At 35.3% G+C, this 24,955-nt stretch overlaps 1 protein-coding gene across 1 annotated transcript in view; it reads right to left on the bottom strand.

The window, feature by feature from the left end:
* Nucleotides 1–24,955, bottom strand: part of LOC130010729 (E3 ubiquitin-protein ligase rnf213-alpha-like) — a 368,341-nt gene that overhangs the window by 206,444 nt on the left and 136,942 nt on the right. Inside the window, exons 27-29 of the mRNA XM_056098708.1 lie at nucleotides 19,809–19,942; nucleotides 19,578–19,670; nucleotides 9,143–9,298 (exon numbers count right to left, since the gene is read on the bottom strand). Of these exons, the coding sequence (XP_055954683.1) occupies nucleotides 9,143–9,298; nucleotides 19,578–19,670; nucleotides 19,809–19,942 (383 nt within the window). The remainder of the gene's footprint in view (nucleotides 1–9,142; nucleotides 9,299–19,577; nucleotides 19,671–19,808; nucleotides 19,943–24,955) is intronic.

Below are 24,955 nucleotides of genomic sequence, written 5' to 3'. Positions count from 1 at the left end.
CCCTGCCGAAATCCCAAAATATATAGATGACACATATTATTAAATCGCACATTCATTTTTTTTCAAAAGTATCAAGCAATCAAACTATACACCAAGTTTCATCACTCTCTATCAGATAGAATCAAGATTATCTTGTCCCAAAGCATTGACCAATGAAATTGATTAGCTCTGCTTAGCTTCAGCTCAAAATGTTAATCATTGAACTCAGTCAAGACATTCATCTAATGAACATCTACATCAAGTTTAAACATTCTACCTCAATTAAAAGCAGAGTTGTTATGTTCCAAAGTCTTGACCAATCAAATTGCTTATCGCTCCTTAGCCTAAGCAGAAAATTCTCACCATCGAACTTATTCAAGGTAATGATATAATGAGTTTCATCGCTCTCACTTCATTATAACCAAAGTTATCGTGTCCCAAAGCATGAGCATATCAGATTGCTTATCTCTGCTTACCGTAAGCAGACAATGTTCATCATCAAACTCGATCAAGGCATTCACCTAATGAACATCAAGTTTAAACATTCTACCTCAATTAGAAGGAGAGTTATTGTGTTCCAAAGTCTCGACCAATCAAATTTCTTATCGCTCTGTTTACCCTCAGCAGAAAATGTTCATAATCAAACTTAGTCAAGGTATTGATGTAATAAAGCTATAAAACAAGTGCCCTCACTCTCACCTAATTTGAACTAAAGTTATCGTGTCCCAAAGTATCAACCAATCAAATTGCTTATCTTTGCTTACCCTAAGCAGAAAATTCTCATCTTCGAACTCCATCAAGGTATTCACCTAATAGACACCCTGCCAAGTGTGAACATTCTAACTCAATTAGAATGAGAGTTATTGTGTTCCCAAGTCTCGACCAATCAAATTGCTTATCACTCTGCTTACCCTGAGCAGGAAATGCTCATTATCAAACTTAGTCAAGGTTTCATCACTCTCACTTAATAAGAACTAAAGTTATCGTGTCCCAAAGCATCAACCAATCAAATTGCTTATCTCTGTTTACCTTAAGCAGAGAATGCTCATCTTCGAACTCCACCAAGGCATTGACGTAATAAACACCTACACCAAGTTTGAACATCCTAGCTCAATTAGAAGGAGAGTTATTGTGTTCCAAAGTCTCAGTCAATCAAATTGCTTATCGCTATGCTTACTGTGAGCAGAAAATGCTCATTATCGAACTTAGTCAAGGTATTGATGTACTGAAACTATACATCAAGTTTCATCACTCTCACTTAATTAGAACTGCTTATCTCTGCTAATTACCCTAAGCCGAAAATGCCCATCTTCGAACTCCATCAATGCATTGACCTAATAAACACCTACACCAGGTTTGAACATTATAGCTCAATTAGAAAGTGTGACAGACAGACAGACAGACGGACGAACCCATTTTAATAGTTCCCTGCTATCTTCGAAAGGCGAGCGACAAAAAAGTAGGGGATATTGAAATGCAAATACCTATGCAGGTTGTGATATGATAAATAGTCATGGACACTTGACATGCTTTGAGAGTATGTTCACAGATGAAGAACATATCACCCTAAAAGAACACTGAGCTGCACATGCGACACGCAATAGCGCCATATACGTGGGAGGGGTTCATTGTCAAATTTGACACTTCAAGAAAGGGTTGATGAAAACTGCCGTGTGCTGGTTTATTCTATCCATGTTTGCTTTCCTATCGGTTCTTGCATAAGATTTACTGTTTAGCGTATCTTTGCTTTAGTGTGTTAAGTTTAATTTGCAATGAGACGTCTTCAACATGATGAACGTCCACATGCTATTGGCATGCTTCAAATGGGTTCTACACAGTGAGCAGTAGCCAACATGCTTAATGTGTCACAGTCTGTGATCAGCAGACTGTGGAACTGATACCAACAAACACACAATGTTGACAATAGACCTAGTTCAGGTTGTCCTAGAGCCACTACACAAGCCCCGGATTGATACATACGTACACAGGTCCAGTGAAATCAAGGAAAAACGGCCAATCAGCTTTCTGTAAACTTGTACCAAGTTACAAGAAATTGGGATAATCGTCGATGGGTGCGTGTAATGTTCTCAGATGAGTCCAGATTTACTCCGAATTTCACTGATAGGCGTGTTTGCGTTTGTAGGCATGTAAATGAGTGTCATGCTAACGTTAATGTCAGACAGCATGACAGATTTGGGCGTGGGTTTGTTATGGTGTGGGGAGGAATCTGGTGTGTACTACCGTGACCACATCCTGGCCATCGATAGTTCTGCCCTTTGCTCAATGTGCGGCACCATATTGTCCATATGCCTTAGCCAGCCATGAGTCCTGACCTTTCCAATATAGAGCATGTCTGGGAAATGATCGGGAGACGAGTTTGTTGACGTCAACGGACAACACTGCAAGAATTGGCCGCAGCACTCCAAGAGGAGTGGGTCAGATTGCCCCAAATCGTGATTGGACGGTTGATTAGGAGCATGCCACGACGAATTGCTGAATGTCTGAGGATTGGTGGAGCAATTACTCAATATCAAGACAAAAATCAAAAACGTCCATTTTCACTTTTGACAGTGTATCTCTTTCCGAGTGAAATGGGGCCGTCAGATAAGCCACCCATATGAACTGTTTATGTTCATGTGTAGGCAATTAGCCTGTTATTAAAATTAACATACACTGGTTACCTCTAAAAAAACAGCAGTGCATTTCCGGAGTTTTGTATTGTTTCTGAATATCCCCTACTTTTTTGACAGAGTAAATAATAAATAATAGTTGACTATGAGTATTGTGCAGTATTGTACAGCTGGTGACAAAAGTCATTGTGACTAATATTTGTTACAATAAATAAGGGGCATACACTAGGGATTTGGTATCGTTTAGAACGGGGTTTTAGCGCTGGAAAGTATGCATAGCGTTTACTTTCAAAACATTGTTCGTTAATTGATAAAAATCGTTTAAGAATTACATAAATGGGTTAGTTAGTACTATGGCTTAGTTTAATGGTGACGGGTTTAGTTTCTCCTAGAGGCGTTTAAAAATGACCGACTCGTTCACTTATCTACGACGTTCACTTATTAGACGAACCGTCTGCTTTCCCGAGATACGTTGAAAAATCAACACATTGTTTACTTATCGACGGCCTTTACTTATTAGACGAGCCGTTTACTTTCCCGAGATACGTTGAAAAATCAACACATGATTAATTTATCAACGGCGATGAAAAATTAGATGAACCTTTTAATTTCCCGGGAGCCGTTTATCTGATCGGTTAATTTTGATTATGATTATTTACATATGAAGTACAAATAAAAAGGGGGAATATAAAAATGCACACCCATAGATGATCACCTTACCGTGGTCGTAGTATTATATATTATCCATTATCCTATAAACTTAGTATTCCATCACTGACAAATAAATAAAAAAATCGGTAAATCACGTCCCAGGTAATTATACAATTGGAAATCGGTAAATCACATCCCAGGTAATGTATCTTTTTAAATCACAAATGAATGAACTAGTTTTCCATATGTTTATAAGTCAAGCTCTCAATAGCAGTGCGATACTCTCGCGAGACTGTACATTAGACTGGCGCCAAAAACAGTCACTGTCAATCTCTATAGACAAGCTGTCGCCCATTTTCAGACAACATAATCATTTGATTGGGGGCCCCTGTGCCATTTAGTTGATTATTGGGTAATACTTAAGAGTCCATGATGTATTTTGGCGATTGATTAAGCTGTCAATATGTAATAATAAAATACCTTTTTTATAAAGAAGATAAATGATGTTAGACATCATAAACTAACAAACAATAAGAGTATACTTTATTACAAAAACATCGGTGAACTAATCTAAAATCATAACGGCAAATATAAAAACAATACGAATATACTTTACTACAAAAACATCGGTGAACTGACCTAAGATCTAAAATCATAACGCCAATTAACAAACAATACGAACATACAGCGGTGAACTAATCCTGGTCGTGATCGGTAATCAACAAAAATCGACGAGTAAAACATATTTATCCCATACATTATTGTTTATGTAACAGTTTATTTAACGATAAGTACAACTCAGTTAATTATAATAACAAGGGGGGTGAAACAGCCCGATAAAAAAAAATTTAATGGTAAATATCTAATTATACAAAAACACATTGCTGAACAGGGTCGAAAAGCTCTCTTCTCAGTCTCAAAAGTTTGTAATATCATGATTCTTGTTTGTAATACTGTGTTTATATAATAGTATATATGGATATTTGTATTGCTTTTTTTTTTGTTTTGTAAATATTTTTGTTTTTCCCAATGAGTCTGTGACTCAAGGGTTATAAAAACTTGAAACTTGAAACAGTCTGAGGTGAAATGGTTGTGGGATGAACTGACCCGCACCCGGCTGGTTACTACAGTTAGGAATTAATAAAACAATAGCATTCAACCAATCAAGTAATTAATGTTAATAAGATAGGTTGCCAGGCAACGAAACATACGCCCACAGCAGCTAAATCATCCGGGCAGTCAACAAGTGTTGTCGCATATTTTTTACTTTTTTTGGTAATGAAACATTTATAATACACTAAAATCTGATTAAGAGTAACAACTCATGAAGTAATTATCAATCTGAAGTCAATCGGATGATAACTTTAGCCTCTAGAATGTCACAAGTTTTTTCAAAGGGCCATAAGTTTAGTAGTAATTATCGGAAATCGTTGAAAATCAATAGGATTCTTTGTCTCATGACCTCAAACACTGTGTATAAATTTAAAGTCAGTCGGATATTAACTTTAGCCTCAAGAGCATCCACAAGATTTTTGGAAGTGATCAAGGGCAGTAATTAATGGAAATTTCTGAAAATCAATACGCTTCTTTGTCTTATGACCGTAAACACTGCGTATAAATTTAAAGTCAATCGGATATCAACTTTGGCCTCTAGAGCGTCCACAAGATTTTTGAAGTGATCAAGGGCCATAACTCTGGAAATAATTATCTCATGACCTTAAACACTGTGTATAAATTTAAAGTCAAACGAATATTAACTTTAGCCTCAAAAGCATCCATAAGATTTTTCAAAGTGATCAAGGGCCATAACTCTGACAGTAATTATAGGAAATCGCTGAAAATAAATAGGTTTCTCCGTCTCATGACCTTAAACACTGTGTATAAATTTAAAGTCAATCGGATATTAACTTTGGCCTCTAGAGCGTCACCAAGATTTTTCAAAGTGATCAAGGGCCATAACTCTGGCAGTAATTATCGGAAATCGCTGAAAATCAATAGGATTCTTCGTCTCATGACCTTAAAAACTGTGTATAAATTTAAAGTCAAACGAATATTAACTTTAGCCTCTAAAGCGTCCATAAAATTTTTCAAAATGATCAAGGGCCATAACTCTGGAAGTAATTATCGGAAATCACTGAAAATCAATAGGCTTCTTTGTCTCATGACCTTAAACACTGTGTATAAATTTAAAGTTAATTGGATATTAACTTTGACCTCTAGAGTGTCCACAAGATTTTTTGAGGTGATCAAGGGCCATAACTCTGGCAGTAATTATCGGAAATCGCTGAAAATCAATAGGTTTTTTCGTCTCATGACCTTAAACACTGTATAAATTTAAAGTCAATCAGATATTAACTTTGACCTCTAGAGCGTCCACAGGATTTTTTGAAGTGATCAAGGGCCATAACTCTGGCAGTAATTATCGGAAATCGCTGAAAATCAATAGGCTTCTTCGTCTCATAACCTTAAACACTGTGTATAAATTTAAAGTCAATCGGATATTAACTTTAGCCTCTAGAGCTATAAAAAAGGGACATTTATGACTCAATTGTACATTCAAAGGCATTATTTTGTATGGCACCTGCACCCAGACAGGTGAGAATTAATAAAACAATAGCATTCGACCAATCAAAGAATTAATCCATACTGTACTTACGAAAATGTATATTCAAAAACATGGTTTCATATGGCACCCAGGCACTTGACCACAGATGTTAATTAATAAAACAATAGCATTCGACCAATCAAATAATTAATCTATACCGTAATAACGTTCATTTATGACGTTGTTGGTGTTGTTTATTAAAGATTTAACGTCCAATACAATGGATAGGATATTATGGACAGGTTGATTTAATTAAATTATTTACACATGAAAATTGTTAAAAACACAAAATAAAAAGGTCCTCGGATACCAAAAGTTTCTTAAAGCACGCTTATAAATTTGCTGTCTAGAGAAGAGAGGGCAGGTCGTCTTCTCCCTTTGTCATAGTAAAATTAACACATAACTCCATCCTATATTCCAAATAACAACCGGCTGACCAAAAGGAAAATAGCTCATAATACTGTGTATACACAGGCCTTTTCTGTAATTAATGTGTATGGGAATATAGATTAAGGGGAGATCAGTGACTAATACGATATAATTGAAGCGGGCGTTAAATAAAGCTATTTCACACATAATATGATAATCGTAGATAAAAGACGAATTTCACAACATAGAAGTTGCGTTTATTTTGAATACTAAAATAACTCTGGCTTAATTTGGTTGGCTCTGAATTTTGATTGACCGGAAGATGTTTAAAGACACAGATTTTTATTAACAATTTTAACAGACTGTGGTTTAGGATTTAAATGGTTCATTTACATTATCAATACATACAATTTGCTTTTTTTTATTAAATTATATATAAATCCGTTGATTGTTTTCCAATTTTGATTTCTTTTTGTGCATGCTGTTGTGTTTTTAGTATTCATGCTGATATTTGTGATTGTTTTTAATATTTAGTGTACATACATATAAATACATACAATTGGTTTTTGTTATTAGATTATCATAGCTAAATATATGTTCTGTTTTATTTATAAACCCTTTTCTTTTTCTGGAATGTTGATTTTGAATCAGTACCAAAATTTAACACCTGTACCCAATAATCAACTAAATTGCACAGAAGCCCCCAATCAAGTAATTACGCTGTCTGAAAATGGGCGACAGCTTGTCTATAGAGATTGACAGGGACCTTTTTAGGCGCCAGTCTAATATACAGTCGGGTGCAGGCTGTTTCGTAACCTGGCTGTTTCGTACTTAGTTCATTCGTACCTCACTTCATACCTCAAATTGATTCGTACCTTTTCCTATGTTGTTGAAATAAGTTGAAAAAAATTGAATATGCCGAACCAGAATATGCACGAGATTTGTACCTCAAATTGATTAGTTCCTTTTCCTAAATCCAAAGGCTGCGCTAAATTTATAAAAATGGCTGCCGAAGGAAAATTAGAATACGCACGTGATTTGCACCTCACGAATCCTTTTGGGGTACGAAGTGAAGTATGAAATGATTCATGTGAGGTATGAATGAACTAAGTACGAAATAGCCAGGTAACGTAACAGCTGACATCTGTACAGTCTCGCGAGATTATCGCACCGTCATTGTAAGCTCGACTTATGAACACGTGTACAGATGGAAGACTAGTTAATTCATTTGTGATTTAAAAAAGATACATAACTTGGGACGTGATTTTCCGATTTCCAATTGTATAACTTGGGACGTGATTTACTGATTCTTGATTTATTTGTCAGTGATGGAATACTAAGTTTATAGGATAGTGGATAATATATAATACTACGACCACGGTAAGGTGATCATCTATGGGTGTGCATTTTTTATATTCCCCTTTTTTATTCGTACTTCATATGTATATAATCGTAATAAAAATTAACTGATCGGATAAAGGCTTGCAGGAAATTAAAAGGTTCATCTAAATTTTCAACGCCATAGATAAATTAATCGTGTGTTGATTTTTCAACGTATCTCGGGAAAGTAATCGGCCCGTCTAATAAGTAAAGGCCGTAGATAAGTAATCAGTGTGTTGATTTTTCAACGTATCTCGGGAAAGCAGACGGCTCGTCTAATAAGTAAACGTTGTAGATAAGTGAACGGGTCGGCCATTTTTAAACGCCTCTCGGAGAAACTAAACCCGTTACCAATAAACTAAGCCATAGTACTAACTAACTCATTTATGTAATTCTTAAACGATTTTTATCAATTATCGAACGATGTTTTGAAAGTGAACTCTATGCATACTTTCCAGTGCTAAAAAAACCGTTCTAAACGATACCAAATCCCTAGTGATATCTATAGTCATAATGAAAGGCATGGTATTATTTTGTGGATTTATGATGGAAGGTATGGTTTATTAACTATTTGATAATTGCTACATTATATTCCCATTATCATATTTTAAATAAGTTTTCAAGATCGACAGGACCACCGTTACACATGACTACACTGAGAAGTAGTAATAATGTGATTTGTATGTTTACGGTATAGATTTCTAACTATTTTAGTAAATTTGTATGAACATTGGTAAATTCTAATTATCGCAACAAATCTAATATGAAGAGGCTAAAATCTGTAGATACGGTGTGTTAATTAACAAGGTGATAATCACCTTTCAGTCAATTTCTCACCCCTGTTAATTAACACACAGTATCTACAGAATTTAGCCTCTTCGTATTAGATTGGTTGCGATAATTAGAATTTTACCGATATTCATACAAATTTACTAACATTCAAAATTTTATTACATTATATCAAACAATTGCATAACAATTTACCCGGTACTTTGAATTTATATAATCATTTAAAGTTGACTAAATAGCGCTTGTCATCCAAACCTTACAATTGGCCGACCAATTGACTGACAGGTTGTGTTTGTCCACGCCCTTAAAGCACTCTTTGAATTCATCTTTCCGCTTTAAAATGTCCAATACTGTAGTACAATCAATTGAATACTTATACCAAGAGATTATAAATTATCAAGGTAATCAACAAAGACCGACACTTGTTTTATGCTCACAGATAATTGATTGGTGATTGCTTGTCGGTTAACACCCACTGATAGTGATTTTACGACCGGATTATCCAATGTTAATTGTACACAAATCATGTGACGGGACTGCTGATTGATGTCGTAATTCAGAATATTCAGAATCCAGACTGCTCAAAACTTTTTGGGTTGAAGTAATAAGGAAATAAATCAGGACATGAAAATGATGACAGATTTCACAGAATGCCTTAGTATTCAGATGACGGAAGTGACAGAGTCCACAGTATTACTACTTCTCAATGCTAGCTCTATATAAATAATAATTATTTTACCATTTCTTCACCATCTTCACCTTCATCATCATCAATATTTTCATCGTCTGAAAGTTTAATTCTGATTTCCCGAAGTACATCGTGCGAAGTACTAAACCAACCCATAACTTTTATCACTCGTTCAACATCTCTTAAACTGACAAAACTACACTCATTCTGGAAAGTACAATACTTAAAATACATTTACTACTGAATCAATCAGTTCCTCATTAAAATTTATAAATTGACATCTCAATATTGGAACTTCCAAATGTAGTTTGAAATCACAACATATTGTACTTCTTTCAGTTTAATAAGTCAGAGAACACACTCAATATCGAACTGTGTCAAGGTATCAATGTTATGAAACTATACACCAAGTTCCATCATTCTCAAGCATTAGAATCAAAGTTATCATGTTTCAAAATCTTGACCAATCAAATTACTAATCACTCTGCTTAAAGGAGCATTATGGGAGATTAGATAAAGAGTTAGCAGTTCTTGCTATAATAGTTAAAAAATAGATAACGTAAATAGAATATGCTTAAAAACTCAGTCAAATTACTCCACTCTGAATCAAGATATAAGCAATTGAATTTTAGCCGTAACCTCGATCATCATTACTAAAGTCGGTAAGATAAAAAAATAGGTTGCCAGGCAACGAAACATACGCCCACAGCAGCTATATCGTCCGGGCAGTCAATAAGAGTTGTCGCATATTTTTACTTTTTTCGGTAGTGAAACATTTATAATACATTAAAATCTGATTAAAAGTAACAACTCATTAAGTAATTATCTGAAAACCATTAGAATTTGTTTGGTTTTAATAAAGTTCTGCCCCATGCTAACGTTTTGTATACAAAGCTTTTAATATCATGGATTTAGCTGTTCAAGTCATAAAAATTCATTGAAAATCAATATACTTGTTCGTCTCAAGACCTTAAACTCTGTGTATCAATCTGAAGTCAATCTGATGATAACTTTAGCCTCATAAGCCTCACAAGATTTTTCAAAGTGATCAATGGCCAATATAATTCGTCGTCTCATGACCTCAAACACTGTGTATAAATTCAAAGTCAATCGGATATTAAGTGATCAAGGGCCATATTTATTGGAAATCGCTAAAAATCAATAGGCTTCTTCATCTCATGACCTTAAACACTGTGTATAAATTTAAAGTCAATCGGATATTTACTTTAGCCTCTAGAGCGTCCACAAGATTTTTCAAAGTGATCAAGGGCCATAACTCTGGCAGTATTTATTGGAAATCACTGAAAATCAATAGGCTTCTTCATCTCATGACCTTAAACACTGTGTATAAATTTGAAGTCAATCAGATATTAACTTTGAACTCTAGAGCTTCCACAAGATTTTTTGAAGTGATCAAGGCCCATAACTCTGGCAGTAATTATCGGAAATCGGTGAAAATCAATAGGCTTCTTTGTCTCATGACCTTAAACACTGTGTATAAATTTGAAGTCAATCGGATATTAACTTTGACCTCTAGAGCGTCCACAAGATTTTTTGAAGTGATCGAAGGCCATAACTCTGGCAGTAATTATCGGAAATCGGTGAAAATCAATAGACTTCTTTGTCTCATGACTTTAAACACTGTGTATAAATTTGAAGTCAATCGGATATTAACTTTGACTTCTAGAGCGTCCACAAGATTTTTTGAAGTGATCAAGGACCATAACTCTTGCAGTAATTATCGGAAATCGCTGAAAATCAATAGGCTTCTTCGTCTCATGACCTTAAACACTGTGTATAAATTTAAAGTCAATCGGATATTAACTTTAGTCTCTAGAGCGTACACAAGCAATTGTGGACGCCAGACCGCTGGACCGACAGACCGACGGAAGGACGGGGGCGACGACAATATACGACCACATTATCCATTTTGCGTTTAATTATTTTTTAAAAAATGTATTCCAATCCACTAAATATCGCATGCAAGCAATGGCATCGAAAGTTGATGATGGTCTGGATAAGTTAATCAATGTCTAATTAATAATTTAGTTAGATAACATTTCAGGCCTAAAGAAAGACCTGCGATAGGCAGATTTAGCTCTTGCATAATGTATGTTTAGTTTAACCTGAGAAGAAATTTTTTTTTATTGAAATTCTTGAAAATTGTATAACAAAAATATAACAAATCCTTATTTTATTTTTTTTTATATGGTTAAGATGCTTTTTTAATAAGATAACTAGCGGCTGCCAGGCAGGATACGCCCAAATTTTGCAAGAGATGGATAAAGCTAAACAAAAAGCGATTTTTCGAAAAATCAAGGGCCATAATTCAGGAAGTTACGATCTGATATGCGCAAATATCGACAGAAATCAAGATCTTTGGGATATAAAGACATATTTCAAATTTCATCAAAATCGGTTCAAAATTGTGACTTCTAGAGGGTCAACAACCTTGATATACCATATATTTACACTATTTGCCTACGAGGGGCAGCCATTTTGTCCGTTAGTTTTGGTCCGATTTTCAAGAAATTCGAACACAGCCATCATTACGGTGTAATGGTGATATATTCATACGTTTTTTTTAATTGGATAATAACTGTGACCTCTAGAGGGACCACAAGCTAAAAACGCGATTTTTCGTACAATCAAGGGCCATAATTCAGGAAGTTACGATCCGATATGCGCAAATATCAAAAGGAACCAAGATCTGTGGGTTATAAACATGCATTTCAAGTTTTATCAAAATCAGATCAAAATTGTGACCTCCAGAATGTCCACAACCTTAATATACCAGATGTTTACACTATTTGCATACGAGGGACGGCCATTTTGTCTGACAGTTTTGGTAGGATTTTCACGATATTCAACCTCAACCAACAATACGGTGTAACAGTGATATATTCGAACGTTTTTTTAAATCCGATAATAATTGTGACCTCTAGAAGTATCACAAGCTAAAAAACGTGATTGTTCGTTCAATCAGGGGCCATAATTCAGGAAGTTACTATCCGATATGCGCGAATATTGAAAGGAAACAAGATCTTTGGGTTATAAACATGCATTTAAAGTTTCATCAAAATCGGGTGAAAATTTGACCTCTGCAGGGTCCACAACCTTGATATACCTAATTTTTACACTATTCGTGTACGAGCGGCGGCCCTTTTGTAGAGTGGTTCGTGCAAATAACAAAAATTCAATAAACGAGCTATATTTGGGGCTTATTTTATCAAATATGATAAGACTTACCATTAAAATCATCATTCATTAACAATTAAACTATTGCTAAGTTGGATATTTGTGTGATTTGGCCATTTGAATGGGACTTTCTAATTATATGGTAAAGTTGATCAACAAGTAGCGTTACAGCGGAAGATTTTTTCATTAAAAAGAGTTATGTTTCTTGGTCACATCAAAGTTTCAAATTTTGCTCTGGAAAACGAATTCTTAATTTCAGCAGTCGGCTTTCTTCGTTTTTTTACGTACGTACAATTAACGATTGAATTTAACATTTGTACGCGTGCGCAGCCCTTAGTTAGAGAGGGAGGGAGAGAGAGAGATGTCTGTTTTTTGAGCTGATTTTTTTAACGTTTACATGCAATAGACTATAGTTAAAACTTTCTAATAAGGGGTGAATCTTGTGGTTTACAAACGCAGTATGTAGAGAGTGCTTACCGTACTCATATTGTAGATGTTAAATATCCTTTATGATAATCCTATTTTGCTTCAAATAATTATCACAAATATAAAAATCATACACATCAAAAACACACGACAAGCACACGACATGCGCAAAGAAAAAAAGCCTTAAGCATTTTCAAATCGGTTCGACAGCAGTGGTCTAAATGTCTAGCATTGCATCCGGAATTCCGTATAAGAATCTACTTAGAAGTCAAAAATGCGACTCCTACACATTGTCCTCTAAACTGTGTTATAAATTATACAATAAATCGTAAATCAATTGAACCCATTTCAAGGTGGAACTGCATGCTTTTTGATATGATTGGATAATCCAAAAATAGAAGTTGATACGTGAAAATGCGTTGACGAAAAAATCTTTGATCTGTTATATGACTGGAAAATTCTGTTACCACTTATGGTTGGTTGTGTCGTATTACGTAACAATCTGGAAATTTCTGTTTTATAGCTATTGTTCTCGAAAGTAAGACGCACAATTTACGCATCGTGTCGCGTTTTCATATTTTTAATAATTATGAAACAGTCAATGCGTGTCTTTTTGGTTATATTTCAGTTCTAGAAAAATGAGTTGTTGCTGGATTTATAATAACTGAAACGTTTTGTAACCAAATTTGCAGCGCCCTAAAATGAATAGAATCCGAGTCTTGTGACCAGGGTCCTGTTTCACGAAATTTTAACTAAAGATAAAATCCAAATTTTAGTAGATACTTCAATTTTGATTGACTAAGCACTACAATCAGTCTAATATTATCCAATCAAATTTTGCTCTGGAAAACGAATTCTTAATTTCAGCAGTCGGCTTTCTTCGTTTTTTTACGTACGTACAATTAACGATTGAATTTAACATTTGTACGCGTGCGCAGCCCTTAGTTAGAGAGGGAGGGAGAGAGAGAGATGTCTGTTTTTTGAGCTGATTTTTTAAACGTTTACATGCAATAGACTATAGTTAAAACTTTCTAATAAGGGGTGAATCTTGTGGTTTACAAACGCAGTATGTAGAGAGTGCTTACCGTACTCATATTGTAGATGTTAAATATCCTTTATGATAATCCTATTTTGCTTCAAATAATTATCACAAATATAAAAATCATACACATCAAAAACACACGACAAGCACACGACATGCGCAAAGAAAAAAAGCCTTAAGCATTTTCAAATCGGTTCGACAGCAGTGGTCTAAATGTCTAGCATTGCATCCGGAATTCCGTATAAGAATCTACTTAGAAGTCAAAAATGCGACTCCTACACATTGTCCTCTAAACTGTGTTATAAATTATACAATAAACCGTAAATCAATTGAACCCATTTCAAGGTGGAACTGCATGCTTTTTGATATGATTGGATAATCCAAAAATAGAAGTTGATACGTGAAAATGCGTTGACGAAAAAATCTTTGATCTGTTATATGACTGGAAAATTCTGTTACCACTTATGGTTGGTTGTGTCGTATTACGTAACAATCTGGAAATTTCTGTTTTATAGCTATTGTTCTCGAAAGTAAGACACACAATTTACGCATCGTGTCGCGTTTTCATATTTTTAATAATTATGAAACAGTCAATGCGTGTCTTTTTGGTTATATTTCAGTTCTAGAAAAATGAGTTGTTGCTGGATTTATAATAACTGAAACGTTTTGTAACCAAATTTGCAGCGCCCTAAAATGAATAGAATCCGAGTCTTGTGACCAGGGTCCTGTTTCACGAAATTTTAACTAAAGATAAAATCCAAATTTTAGTAGATACTTCAATTTTGATTGACTAAGCACTACAATCAGTCTAATATTATCCAATCAAATTTTGCTCTGGAAAACGAATTCTTAATTTCAGCAGTCGGCTTTCTTCGTTTTTTTACGTACGTACAATTAACGATTGAATTTAACATTTGTACGCGTGCGCAGCCCTTAGTTAGAGAGGGAGGGAGAGAGAGAGATGTCTGTTTTTTGAGCTGATTTTTTAAACGTTTACATGCAATAGACTATAGTTAAAACTTTCTAATAAGGGGTGAATCTTGTGGTTTACAAACGCAGTATGTAGAGAGTGCTTACCGTACTCATATTGTAGATGTTAAATATCCTTTATGATAATCCTATTTTGCTTCAAATAATTATCACAAATATAAAAATCATACACATCAAAAACACACGACAAGCACACGACATGCGCAAAGAAAAAAAGACTTAAGCATTTTCAAATCGGTTCGACAGCAGTGGTCTAAATGTCTAGCATTGCATCCGGAATTCCGTATAAGAATCTACTTAGAAGTCAAAAATGCGACTCCTACACATTGTCCTCTAAACTGTGTTATAAATTATACAATAAACCGTAAATCAATTGAACCCATTTCAAGGTGGAACTGCATGCTTTTTGATATGATTGGATAATCCAAAAATAGAAGTTGATACGTGAAAATGCGTTGACGAAAAAATCTTTGATCTGTTATATGACTGGAAAATTCTGTTACCACTTATGGTTGGTTGTGTCGTATTACGTAACAATCTGGAAATTTCTGTTTTATAGCTATTGTTCTCGAAAGTAAGACGCACAATTTACGCATCGTGTCGCGTTTTCATATTTTTAATAATTATGAAACAGTCAATGCGTGTCTTTTTGGTTATATTTCAGTTCTAGAAAAATGAGTTGTTGCTGGATTTATAATAACTGAAACGTTTTGTAACCAAATTTGCAGCGCCCTAAAATGAATAGAATCCGAGTCTTGTGACCAGGGTCCTGTTTCACGAAATTTTAACTAAAGATAAAATCCAAATTTTAGTAGATACTTCAATTTTGATTGACTAAGCACTACAATCAGTCTAATATTATCCAATCAAATTACTAAAATTTGGATTTTATCTTAGTTAAAATTTCGTGAAACAGGCCCCAGTACCGTAATTTTATTTTAATCATACACGTCTGGTTAATCGAGACTAGGGAAAATAATTTCGTTCAATTAATTTCCAGTCTCAATTTTTTTCTGTGTATTTAGAGCTAGCAAAAATGTAACTTCTAAAGTAACTAAAGCGCCCACTAACAATAGAGTTTTACGGTTAAATAAAAGTAACTTTCACAGTCCTGCAGCGTTGGTATGTTGCCACGAGAGTGGATTTAAAAGATAGAAAAAGGGCAAAACTACATGAGTTGACTTTGAACCGAGAACCGTTACAATATATACGTCATTGGTTCAATCAACTAACTTAGAAATTAAATCGCTGAGTTTTAGCCAAAATTTTAATCTAGTTCTTAACTACTTATTTTTAAAAGTCCAACGAGTAAAGAATAATTTTTTACATGGCTTCATTGATAAATAAGTGAATGAATATTGTCACGTGAATGTCTATTTTGGGCGACTGTTTGCTGCTTACAGTGCACGAGCGAGCCCGTGAGAGCACTTTTCTCATAAACAAAGTTTTGATCCGCGTGACAACATGCTGTTAAAACAGGTCAGCTTATATAGTAGAGATAATTGAGTCTGTGGGCCACTCTACCTTTTGTCCACCAATTTTGGTCCGATTACAACCTTCATTACGGTGTAACAGTGATATAATCAAATGTTTTTTTTAAATTGGATAATCAAATGGTTTTTTTAAATTGGATAATAATTGTGACCTCCAGAGGCACCACAAGCTAAAAGTTTGGTTGCCAGGCAACAAAACATACGTGCACAGCAGCTAAATCGTCCGGGCAGTTAACAAGAGTTGTCGCATATTTTTACTTTTTTCGGTAATGAAACATTTATAATTATAATACATTAAAATCTGATTAAGAGTAACAACTCATGAAGTAATTATCAGAAAACCATTAGAATTTGTTTGGTTTTTATAAAGTTCTGCATGCTAACATTTAGTATACGAAACTTTTAACATCATGGATTTAGCTGTTCAAGTCATAAAGATAGGTTGCCAGGCAATGAAACATACGCCCACAGCAGCTAAGTCGTCCGGGCAGTCAACAAGAGTTGTCGCATATTTTTACTTTTTTTGGTAATGAAACATTTATAATACACTAAAATCTGCTTAAGAGCAACAACTCACGAAGTAATTATCAGAAAAGTATTAGAATTTGTTTGGTTTTTATAAAGTTCTGCCCCATGCTAACGTTTTGTATACAAAGCTTTTAATATCATGGATTTAGCTGTTCAAGTCATAAAATTCATTGAAAATCAATATACTTGTTCGTCTCAAGACCTTAAACTCTGTGTATGAATCTGAAGTCAATCTGATGATAACTTTAGCCTCATAAGCCTCACAAGATTTTTCAAAGTGATCAATGGCCAATATAATTCGTCCTCTCAAGACCTCAAACACTGTGTATAAATTCAAAGTCAATCGGATATTAAGTGATCAAGGGCCATAACTCTGGCAGTAATTATCGGAAATCACTGAAAATCCATAGGCTTCTTCGTCTCATGACCTTAAACACTGTGTATAAATTTAAAGTCAATCGGATATTAACTTTAGCCTCTAGAGCGTCGACAATTGCTTGGACGGACGGATGGGGGCGATAACAATATACGACCACATTTCAATGTGAGCGTATAAAAAGGCGATTTTTCGTATAATCAGGGGCCATAATTCAGGAATTTACGATCCGATATATGCGCAAATATCGAAAGGAAACAAGATCTTTGGGTTATAAACATGCATGTCAAGTTTCATCAAAATCGGTTTAAAATTGTGACCTCTGTAGGGTCCACAAGCTAAAAACGTGATTTTTTGTACAATCAGGGGCCATAATCCATGAAGTTTCGATTCGATACATGCCAATACCGAATGCAACCGAGATCTTTTGGAGAAAAACCTATATTTCAAGTTTCGTCAAAATTGGATAAGAATTGTGACCTGTAGAGTGTCCACAAACAATTGTGGATGAACAGGGGCAACGACAATATACGTCCACATGAAAATGTGGGCGTATAAAAATTGTGACCTCTATAGGATCCACAAGCTAAAAACGCAATCAGGGGCCATAATCCATGAAGTTTCAGTCTGATACATGCCAATATTGGAAGCAATTGAGATCTTTTTAAGATAAACCTATATTTCAAGTTTCGTTGAAATCGGATAAAAATTGTGACCTGTAGAGTGTCCACAAACAATTGTGGACGAACGGACAGGGGCCACGACAATATAAGTCCACATGAAAATGTGGGCGTATAAAAGTCTGACGAGAGCTGAGCCCATCTTCAGTGAATAAGGTAGCATGTCGGTGGAAAAGTGGACATTATGATATACTATTCAAAAAAAGTAGGGGATATTTGATTTTTAAGTGTTATTAAAGTCACCTAATGAAACTGACGAAGAAACAAATGACAAAATGAAATGAAGTTCACATTCATCATTTTATTCCAAATGATTGTTAGAATAAGTAAGGTACAGACTGACCATTATAAGGGTAAAATGATACCCGGGGTCAAACAGCAAAGTTACCACAGCATCACAACCAAGTCAGTAACGGGTAAATCCTCCTCTGTTTGCCAAACAAGCACTGATCCGACGTGGCATACTCCTAATGAGACGTCTAAGGTCATTTTGGTCCAGATTGTCCCATTCCTGTTGCAACGCAGCAGCAAGTTCTTGGACATTGGCAGGACGTTGTTGACGTTGACGTAACCTCTGTCCAAGCATGTCCCAGACATGCTCGATGGGGGAGAGGTCGGGACTCAGTGCTGGCCAAGGTAATGTGGTGATGTTCTGTTGTTGGAGGTAACCTGTAAGGATCCTGGCCCTGTGACATCTTGCATTGTCATCCTGGAAGATGAAACGGCGGCCATGACGTCGTGCGAACGGCACAACATGGACTGCCAAGATGTTGTCCCGGTAGTACTGGCCTGTAACACGCCCTGCAACAACATGTAAAGCCGTTCTTCCAGCAACAGTGATGCCTCCCCACACCATAACAGAACCACCCCCAAATCGATCATGTCTGATGACGTTAACGTCTTGGAAGCGCTCGTTTCGACGACGCCACACCCTCCTACGTCTGTCCAAAAAATCAACAGTGAACCTTGACTCATCTGAAAACATCACATTGCTCCAGCGTCGATTATCCCAGTGTTGACGATCCCTACACCAACGATGTCTTGCCTGAATGTGATGATCTCTCAAACAAGGGATCACGCGAGGACGTCGGGCGCGAAGGTGACCCCTATGCAGTCGATTCCGAATCGTCTGGCCACTCACTCTCACACCAGTGTCTGTTTGAAGACGAGCGCTGATCTGATTTGCTGTGATGACACGATTTCTCAAGGCCAAGGTACGGATAAATCGATCCTGGACTTGAGTTGTCGCCCTTGGTCGACCTGAGCGTGGTCTGTCCTGTACAGATTGTGTATCACGGTATCTGGACCATAGCCTGCTTATGACAGACTGAGAAACATTCATCGTCCGCGCCACAACCGCCTGTGTTGTGCCGATCTGTAGCATGCCAAGGGCACGTAACCTTTCATTTAGGGTAAGCCGACGCATATCAAAATTTGTTTTCTGGTCACTAAAACAATTAAACTGATGTTTCCACCCTGGAATTCAATGCCACAATGACTGTAACATTCAAAGTCAGAGTCGTGCAAATCTTGGGTTGGACCCCCATGATGATCCCAAGCATCACCTGCATTCCATGCGGTAGCTATTGGTGCGTTTGGGCGTCACATGTAACTGGAAATGTTTCTTCTGTTAGGTTCTATAGTGACTTTTTTCGTAGTCATTTGCATATTTTAGTATTATGCCCCCAAAATCAAATATCCCCTACTTTTTTTGAATAGTATATTATATAATTCTGAAATCAATGTACACTACCTTCTGCTTTCTCATAAATTCTTGACAGGCAATCAGTACTTTGCTTAGAGAATTTTCTAAATAATCAATATCAGGCAGTTCTTCCTCTTCTATCTACAAATAAAAATTGCTAAATAAATTTAAATCTCGAAAACTTAAGTATAAAGGTACAAATATATTCTTATTATATTGTTTAATCTAGAGTGACACTTTATGTTCTTCTGAAGTTAGAAATGTTTCCATTAAACTTACTGCTCGATTAACCATTTGTTGAATGTATAGTTCTTCAATCTGTACATTTAATTGTCCAAAATCCCATACTAATGGTAGCATACTGGATGGTAATGGCTGTACTCTGTAGACTAATCTCCTCATGGGTACACGTCCTGTACAATTTCCAAAAAAGACATAATAACGAAATAAGATAATAAGGCTATACATATGTTTGTCACTGGACCGTCTTCGTTGGCCCAGTCAGGTCAGAACAGTAGGGCGGTAAACCTTATTTCATTTTGTCACTGAAACATGAGGATTTCAGACTCTCAAAAGAGTATAAGTTACACTTACAATTGGTAGAGTACTTGAAATGGAACATGATTTACTATATTAAATCTGTTTAATATTGTCACTGGTTTATATCTTTGTCAGTAATATTTTAATTGTCCCTATCATTTGAAAGAAATCTAAGATCACTTAAAATCATAATACTGACACCATTATTACAAAGGAGATTGTGAACTTGAAATGATTTTTTTTACTATAAGCTATTGAATTTTTGGCTTATGAATCTTCCACAAAAAAACAATAAATATAATAATAATAATAATTGATTTATATAGCGCCAACAATTCAATTCAGTGAGCTGCTCTCGGGCACTTTACATAAGTACAACTAATATAAAATTACAACTATCACAACACATTAATCCATAAAAAAAGACAAACAAAAAATGTAGGACATTATTTAGTACACATGGTAAAAGTCTGAAACAAACAGATCTAGAACTGTATTCAATCAGTTGTATATTTGATTAAAAATTTCAGTTTTGAGATCAGACATGTCAACTAGCCTGTTTTTTATGTGAGACTCACGGATTCACAACCTTTTCTCACGGAAAATGGTCATATGCCAAATACTATTTTTATTTTCACAAAGGGAGGTAACTCCCTTACTTCGGTTTCATAAATCGACCTCATGATTGGCTGAATTTGACTGGAAACTTCTGATTCCGGTAATACGCTTGACAGCCCAACGTGTGTTTGTGATTACATGTAATATTGTTTGGAGTAAATAAAATATATTGTAATGGTATCAGAGTACATGACCGTACCAAATAAAATAGAGACCTGTACAAGATTCTTTCCATAACTATCATTTTACCCCATGGCTAGTAAATGTCTATCTATGTCATTTTGACAATTCTCCTGCGAAGAGAAAACAGTTAACATACCACGTGACTTAAGGGTGACATCGGAAGCCATTGACTGAAATTTAGCAGACTTTCAATCTGCGATTTTGGATTACTTTTTCAGTTAAATACATCACTAGCGATTGTATTAAAATACTTTGATATCGATCTCTCAATATATGCAAATAATCTGACTCAAAAGTTATCGAAATATAAGCGCAACTACCGTTTATTTACGGGAGACACTTGCGGGAAAATACCTCTCTGACGTCACGTTTCCGTGGATTTCCATTCACACGATTACAGCCATAGAAAACAGGATTTATCGGTTTTGCAGACAGAAATTTGCTACCTTCGACTAAATGTAGCCTGATTTTTATCTGATTTTATCAAAATTATAAATATTATCATTCAAATTTTTACGATTTTTATAAATTTTAACTGGCCAATATTTGCAGATTTGAGTTGCAAAATTTGCATGACTGACTCTATAGGCCTACCGCTTATTTATGATGTCACTCAGATGTGACTGAAAACACTTTTTGGAGTACCGTATTAAAGTCTTTTGGGTAGTATATTATGTATATTTTCACTAAATATTTAAAAAAAAACAGCGGCTGCCAGGCAGGATATGCCAACATTTTCGAGAGATGGATAGAGAACAAGCTAAAAAGAAAGTGATTTTTCGTACAATCAGGGGCCATAATTAAGCAAGTTACTGTCCGATATGCGCGAATATCGAAAGGAACCGAGATCTTTGGGTTATAAACTTACATTTCAAGTTTCAACAGTATCGGATAAAAATTGTGTCCTCCAAAGGGTACAAAACCCTGATACACAATATTTGAGAACGAAGGGCGGCCATTTTGTTTGTCAGTTTTGGGCCGATTTTCACGAAATTCGAACTCAGATGTCCTTAGGGTGTAACGTTGATGTAATAATTATGAAGTTACGTTCCGATATGCGCGAATATCGAAAGGAACCACGATCTTTGGGTTATAAACTTACATTTCAAGTTTCAACAAAATCGGATAAAAATTGTGACCTCTATAGGGTCCACAACCTTGATATACCATATTTTTACGCTATTTGAGAATTAAGGGCGACCATTTTGTCTGTCAATTTTGGGCCGATTTTCACAAAATTCGAACTCAGCCGTCCTTAGGGTTTAACGGTGATATAATAATACGTTTTTTTAAATCGCATAAAAATTATGACCTCTATAGGGTCCACAAAATAAAAACGCGATTTTTCGTACAATCAGGGGCCATAATTCAAGTTACGTTCTAATATGCGCGAATATCGAAAGAAACCGAGATCTTTGGGTTATAATCATACTTTTTAAGTTTAAACTAAATCAGATAAAAATTGTGACCTCTATAGTGTTCACAAGCTAAAAACGTTATTTTTCGTACAATCAGGGGCCATAATTCATGAAGTTACAGTCCGATACATGCCAATATCTAAAGGAACCAAGATCTTAGGGTGATAAACCTATATTTCAAGTTTCATTGAAATCGGATAAAAATTGTGACCTGTAGACTGTTCACAAACAATTGTGGACGGACGGACGGACGGACGGACAGGGGCGACGACAATATACGTCCACATGAAAATGTGGGCATATAAAAACAACGGCTGCCACATTTTGCAAGAGATGGATAGAGAATAAACTAAAAACAAACATGATTTTTTGTACAATCAGGGGCAATAATCCAGAAAGTTATGGCCTGAAATGTGAAAATATCAAAAGGGACAGAGATCTTTGGGATATAAAGATATGTTTTAAGTTTCATCAAAATCAGATAAAAATTGTGACCCCAAGAGGGTCCACAACCTTCGTTTTACACACTTCTACACAATTTGCGTACAAAGAGCGGCCATTTTGTCAGGCAGTTTCATTTTGATTTTCCCGAAATACGAATTCAACCTTCATTATGGTGAAATGGTGATGTATTTAAACGTTTTTTAAAATCGGAAAAAAATTGTGACCTCTAGAGAATATACAAGCTAAAAAGGTGATTTTTCGAACAATCAGGGACCATAATTCAGAATTTCGAGTATCCACGATTATCAAAAGGGTCATAATTCAGGAAGTTACAATCCAATATGCGCGAATATTGAAAGGAACCAATATCTTTGGGTTATAAACATATATTTCAAGTTTCATCGAAATCAGATCAAAATTGTGACATCTAGAGGGTCCACAACCTTGATTTACCAAGAAAGAAAGAAACCGAGATCTTTGGGTTATAATCATACATTTCAAGTTTAAACTAAATCGGATAAAAATTGTGACCTCTACAGTGTTCACAAGCTAAAAACGCGATTTTTCGTACAATCAGGGGCCATAATCCATGAAGTTACAGTCCGATACATGCCAATATTGAAAGGAACTGAGATCTTCGGGTGATAAACCTATATTTCAAGTTTCATTGAAATCGGATAAAAATTGTGACCTGTAGAGTGTTCACAAACAATTGTGGACGAACGGACGGACAGACAGACAGACGGATGTGGGCGTATAAAAAGACTGTAGACTTTTATTGATTAAATATTCCAAATCTACAGCTATGATATTTTTGTAACTTTTTTATATACCCACATGGTCTTTTAAATTTGTGCTGAGATGAGAAATTAAAGTTAATTGAATTTTAACAATAATTTACAGATAATTTCTACTAGAGTAAATGCCCTTGATTATATTGTAGGATTCACACATTGTGGACATACAAAAGTTACTTCTAATTTCACTGTTTTTTTGTATTAGCATGCAATTTATAACAGGATTTGTAAGGATGATTTATGCCTATTTCATAAAGAATTTATAGGGTTTCAATGGCAGAATCTGTAACTCTGTGATGAATTCCCGGAGCCAACAAACATTTTGATAAGTTTCTTTATTATGACCAATCCACATTTTATGATTTTATGAGAAAATGAACAAGCGGTTGCCATGCAAGATACGCCCACATTTTGCAAGAGATTGACAGAGAACAGGGGCCATAATCCAGAAAGTTACAGTCCGATATGTGTGAATGTCTACAATAGCCTAGATCTTCGGGATATAAACATATATTTTAAGTTTCATCAAAATCAGATAAAGATAGGTTGCCAGGCAACGAAGCATACGCCCACAGTAGCTAAATTTTCCGGGCAGTCAACAAGAGTTGTCGCATATTTTTACTTTTTCGGTAATGAAACATTTATAATACATTAAAATCTGATTAAGAGTAAAAACTCATTAAGTAATTATCAGAAAACCATTAGAATTTGTTTGGTTTTTATAAAGTTCTGCCCCATGCTAACGCTTAGTATACGAAACTTTTAACATCATGAATTTAGCTGTTCAAGTCATAAAAATTCATTGAAAATCAATACACTTGTTCGTCTCAAGACCTTAAACTCTGTGTATCAATCTGAAGTCAATCGGATGATAACTTTAGCCTCTAGAGCTTCACAAGATTTTTCAAAGTGATCAAGGGCCATAACTTTGGCAGTAATTATCGGAAATCTTTGAAAATTGATAAGCTTCTCCGTCTCATGACCTCAAAACACTGTGTATAAATTTAAAGTCAATCGAATATTAACTTTAGCCTCTAGAGCGTCCACAAGCAATTGTGGATGACGGACGGACGGACGGGGGGGGGGGGCGAAAACAATATAAAAATTGTGACCTCTAGAGGGTCCACAACCTTGGTATTACATACTCTACACTATTTTGTCTGACAGTTTCGGTCAGATATTTACAAAATTCGAACTCAATCTTCATTGATGTGTAACTGTGATATATTTAAATGTTTTTTAAAATTGAATACAAATTGTGACTTCTAGCGAGTCCACAGGTTAAAAATGCAATTTTTAGAACAATCAGGGGCCATAATCCATGAAGTTATGTTCGGATATACACGATTATCAAAGAGCACCAAGAACTTTATGATATAAACATGTATTTCAAGTTTCATCAAAATCGGATCAAAATTGTGACCTC

This window comes from Patella vulgata, chromosome 2 (assembly GCF_932274485.2).
Source record: "Patella vulgata chromosome 2, xgPatVulg1.2, whole genome shotgun sequence".
In the NCBI taxonomy this organism is placed as follows: Eukaryota; Metazoa; Mollusca; class Gastropoda; family Patellidae; genus Patella; species Patella vulgata.
The sequence above is the reverse complement of the archived record's forward strand: the minus strand, read 5'-3'. Positions and strand labels throughout refer to the sequence as shown.